This window comes from Taeniopygia guttata, chromosome Z (assembly GCF_048771995.1).
Source record: "Taeniopygia guttata chromosome Z, bTaeGut7.mat, whole genome shotgun sequence".
NCBI classification, from domain to species: domain Eukaryota; kingdom Metazoa; phylum Chordata; class Aves; order Passeriformes; family Estrildidae; genus Taeniopygia; species Taeniopygia guttata.
The window spans coordinates 15,284,429-15,289,062 of record NC_133063.1 but is presented as its reverse complement, the minus strand read 5'-3'; the positions used below and the strand labels follow the sequence as shown (position 1 = coordinate 15,289,062).

General features: G+C 55.3%; 1 protein-coding gene across 1 annotated transcript in view; it reads right to left on the bottom strand.

Moving 5' to 3' along the window:
- Nucleotides 1-4,333, bottom strand: part of GAS1 (growth arrest specific 1) — a 5,800-nt gene extending 1,467 nt beyond the window's left edge. The window contains exon 1 of the mRNA XM_030257909.4: nucleotides 1-4,333. This exon is cut by the window's left edge and continues 1,467 nt beyond it. Coding sequence (XP_030113769.3) covers nucleotides 166-1,149 — 984 coding nt within the window. The 5' untranslated portion in view covers nucleotides 1,150-4,333 and the 3' untranslated portion in view covers nucleotides 1-165.
- Nucleotides 4,334-4,634: the final 301 nt, after the last annotated feature.

The following is a 4,634-nucleotide window of genomic DNA, read 5'->3' as shown; positions in this document are numbered from 1 at the left end:
GATCCCCGGCCGCCGCGGGAGGGCTCGACAGAGGCCCGCGGCGGCTCGGCGCGGGGGGCCTGGCCCGGCCCGGCCCGGCGAAGGGGATGGGGATGCGGAGGGAGGCAGTGACGGGGGGAAGCAGCGATGAGAAGCAGGCGGGAGGGGTGCGGGAAGGGAGGGATGCTAGAGCCGCGGCAGCAGCGGCACCAAGATGGAGGCGAGCAGCGCCCCAGCCGCCCCGGCGGGCCGGCCGGCGTTATCCGCCTGCACGGGGAAGCCGGGCTCGGCGCCGGCATTGTCCTCCGCGTCGTCCCTCCCCTTCTGGCTCGGCTCCTCCTCGTAGTCCTCGTCGTAGTACTCCTCCAGGCCGCCGTCCGAGCCGCCGCTGCTGCCCGCGCCGTTGCCGCCCATGTCGGCGCCGAAGCAGAGGCGGGCCATGTTCTCCTTGACCGACTCGCAGATGGGCCGCTCCAGCCCGTCGCAGACACAGTCGTTGAGGAGCACGGCCTTAGGCACGGCCAGCATGTCCTCGATGACGGCGCGGCACTCGGGCGTGCAGCGCAGCCCGTTGAACAGCTTCCCGCAGTAGGTCATGTAGCGGTTCAGCGCCAGGCTGCAGCGGCTGTCCCAGTCGCAGCGCCGCCGCGCCTCCGTGCAGCCCATGACGCCGGGGCCGCCGGGGCCGGGGCCGCCGGGGCCGCCGCCCGCGGGGCTGCTGGTGCGGGGCAGGCAGGGCTCGATGGCGCGCTTGGTGGCGCGGCAGTTCTCGTCCTGCGCGCAGTCGCAGTCCTCCAGCGCCGGGCCACGCCGGGTGTGGTTGAGCTGGATGAGCGCCGCGATGCAGTGACTGGGGCACCGCCGCCTGGACGAAGCGGCCGCGCCTGCGGCTCCCGCCGGGCCGTCCCCTCCGGCCGCCGCCGGTGGCTGCTGCTGCAGGAGCACCGGGGCGCACGCCTCGGCGTACTGGTTGTACGCGTAGCTGCACTCGGGCTCCCCCTGACACTGCAGCACCGCCTGCCAGCAGATCAGCCGCCGGCCCTGCACCAGCGAGCCCCGAGGCGGCCACACGGCGCCCAGCGCCGCCGCCAGCCACAGCCAGGCGGCCGCCCGCGGCCAGCGCCGGCCGCCGCCGCCGCCTCCGTGCCGAGCGTGCGAGCGGGCCACCATCGCGGACGGGGGTAGTGGCTGCAGCCGCGGGCGAGCTGGGAAGAGGCGCTGGTAGACGAGGAGGAGGAGGAGGAGAAGGAGCTGCCGCCCGTGGAAAAGTTTCCAAAACTCCCGCCGGCCGTGTGCATGAGGTCTCCTCGCATCAATCCATGCGCGCTGGGCCCGGGGCTCTCCAGCCCCCAGGAGCTGAAGTCGGCGGGGCGGCGGTACGAAGCGCCCGGGGACCTTCCCGTGTCCCCCACCGCTGCTCCGGGCTCGGCGAGGCGGCGGCGAAGGCGCCTGGAGAGATGCGGAGAGTCAGTGCAAACAGGGGCTCGGACGACAGCGGATCCGTAGTGCGCTCGGGGAATCGCAGGCTGCGCCGGGAGAGCTCATGGTGCTGTACTGCTCTTCATGCAGTTCCGTCTCTCTCTTTTTAATTTTTTTTCCCCACAAAATAAATGCCCAGCTGCTGCTGCTGCCTCCTCGGGAGCTTTTAACTCTCCACTCGCAGCATCTCTGCACATGCCAGTCGCTCCGATCCCATTCAGTCCCGGCTCCGCTCACTCCCTCCCGGTTCCGATCACGCTTTCGGGTGGCGCGGAGAAGAAATGTCTTTCCTCGCTACCAAGACGAGAGCACTGGGAAAGGAGAAGAGGCAGCCTTCGCGATCTCTTTCTCTCTGGGCGACTGATGCTGCTTCTGTTGTCAACAAGCCCTGCAAGCTGCTCTGTGGATCCGTCTGTGGATCTTTTTTTCTTTGCAAGGCTTTAAATACAAAAGTGCCCTCCAAGCAGCAGCAACGTGCTCTGATTAGGCTTCATTATGCATGCATGGAAAAGCAAACAAACAAAAAAAATTAGCAACGCTTCTTCTTTTACACAACCCCCCCAGCCTGCGCATTCTCGCTCTCTTTCTCCCTTTCTCCACTTTTTCTCCCTTTGCTCGGCCCCCTTTCCCTGCCTCGCCACTTGCCATTGGCCCAGCCTGTTGTTGAAACCATTTTTTTTTTTTTCGTTTTTTCCCTCCTTCTCTTTACGTTGTGCTGGAGGGAGGGAAGAGAGAGGGGGGCTGGAGGGCAGCTCACATTCAAAGCTTGAAAGGAAAGGCTTAAGGAGAGTGACAGCCCCCCGAGGAGCCCCTCCTCCCGTTAAGGCGGCGCGGCGGCCGGGCGGGAGGCGCTGCGGGACCGGCGCGCTGCGGGAGCGGGGCGGCGGCGGTGTCCGCTCGGCAGCACCGCGCCGGGGCCCGGGCAGCGCTCCCCGCACCCGTGTTGCAGGCGTGCTACTGTCACTGGTCCTTCTCTCTACAACAAAGAAGGGAAAACCAAGTTCTCTAGCGGGAGTAACTCGCGTACCCAAACTTCCCAGTGATTCAAGTGGGAACGGAGCCGCTACCAGAACGGCAGAGTGGATTAGGCTCAAAATGGGACCGACATTATTCTTACTGAAGTACAAACAGAGGTCCTGGTTTCAGTGTGCTAGTACACTCCGGGAGAGCAAAGCTAACTACTAGTGGTGTAGTGCGACCATTTAAGTACTCCTTAGCCGTACTTTAGTATTACAACTTTCCACTTGCTGCATACCCCGCTGATTTTAAAGTCATTCAACTCAGCTTCTCACCTGAGATTTTTGTACACGATTTTAAGACACTGACTTAACGAGGGTGCCTGTTGGCAGAAATACAGTAGATTCCAATATAGTTCTTTGATACTCGATCTACTAACTAGTAAAAAGTTTTAAAAAAATCTGTTATTAGTTTTAATTGAAAGCAAAATGCCTTGCTGAAGTCCTGCCTTCTTGTTACATTTTCAATTTATAAGGAAGTAGAAACAAAAATATTAAGGCGCTGAGAGAGGAGCATAACAAAGTAGTCATGCATTTACCCACTGCCTTTCGTTCCCGTGCTACCTTAATTCCAGAGCAACATCGTCTCCAACCACAAGGGGCATCGGTATCTGCTGCCCGTCAAAACTGGCGCTTTTTTCATCCTGAGACTATCAACTCCATCTGTCACAAAAACTGGGACAAAATCTATTTTCCAGAAACTCGGGGTTCTTGGAATCCCATGTGGTGTGAAATCATGCCTGTCTCAAAGTGTGTAGACTGTGGAATGGTGGTGTGGTGTGGCTGGGAGTCAGTATGATTGATGGGTTGAGAAGCATTCATAAGGGCTTTTTCCATTGTCATCAGTTTTACAAGCTGCTTGAGTTTCTTCTTCAGTATCATTTTTCGCATTCTTTTATAAAAACTGTGTTTTTAAATCTGCAAAATTGTGTTTAGAAAGTCTGCCTCCATCCACCTAGTTTAGAGCTGTTTCTTTTAATTCTTGTTGAATAGTGGTATTAAAAATGTCAGATGCCATTCAGGCAGGTTGTAGTGAACGTAAATTGCTATGTACACTGGGTTTGTTCATACATTACTCTGTTGCCCTATTATCTGATCACACCACTGTTATTGGTGGAAATTTGGTGGTTTTGGGTGTCTCAGTTGAGATGACTTTGCAGTGCTGTTCAACATACTTCTGCATGGACTGGTTCCTAGGGAAAATGCCCCACGGTGCCGTTGGAGTGAAGAGGGTCTGGAGGACGGTATGTTCAAGACATAAAAGAGTCTGAGAGAGGGGGTTGCAATGGAGTGGGGTCATGGCCTGGGGTCTCCTGAGCTTCCTCAGCAGGAGAGAGAGGAGTCCCAGTGCAGGACTCCTCTACAGACAGCTGGGTGATGAGCTCTGCCCCCTCCCAGCTTCTGCCTTCATTTCCAAAATCCATCCAGCTCAGCTGTGCTTCATTTCTGGAGCAGAAAGCAGACTCGTTACTCTGTGAGGAAAGGCAGCAGCTGAACTTCGGGCCTCCCAGGAGGGGGAGTACAGGAGCCTTCACTGCTGGCCTTGCATCCTTGTGTGGCTGCGAGGAGGCTGCTGTGGTGCTGCTGGAGCAGGAAGAGGATCAGTACCTGGTGCCACTAGTGCTGACAAACTTCCCTGGCTGGGCTGTTCATTGAATGGTGGGGCATAGCGTGAAACATCACATTATTCATAGGCAGAAATTTTCACATACAGTTTTTAGTTAAAGAAATGAATATTTTATACAATAATAATGGAAATGTTGACTTAGAAGTTTGGAATTATCTTTGGTATCATACAACTGACAAAAATTTTGACAGAAAATAAGTGAATTCTTCAATTACCACACCTTTTAGCTGTCTAGAATACCATTATCTATATTCAGAATTATATGTTGTCAATAAATTAACTTCTTAAAATGGTTTAAAGCATTTTTTCTCTCCTGTCTTTATTTAATGAGCATTTGAATTCTGCCTGTATTTTTAAATACAATTTTGGGTGAGGATTTGGTATTTACAGTGCTCTGTTGGAGGAAAGAAATATTTTCTTGTATGGAGCTAAACCTAGGGAAATAATTTTTTAACAACCAGAGTGATATTGTCAAATTCAGCTTTTCAATTTTCAGAGTAGCTATAAAAGTAATGCGAAACTTGCTCTGTTTC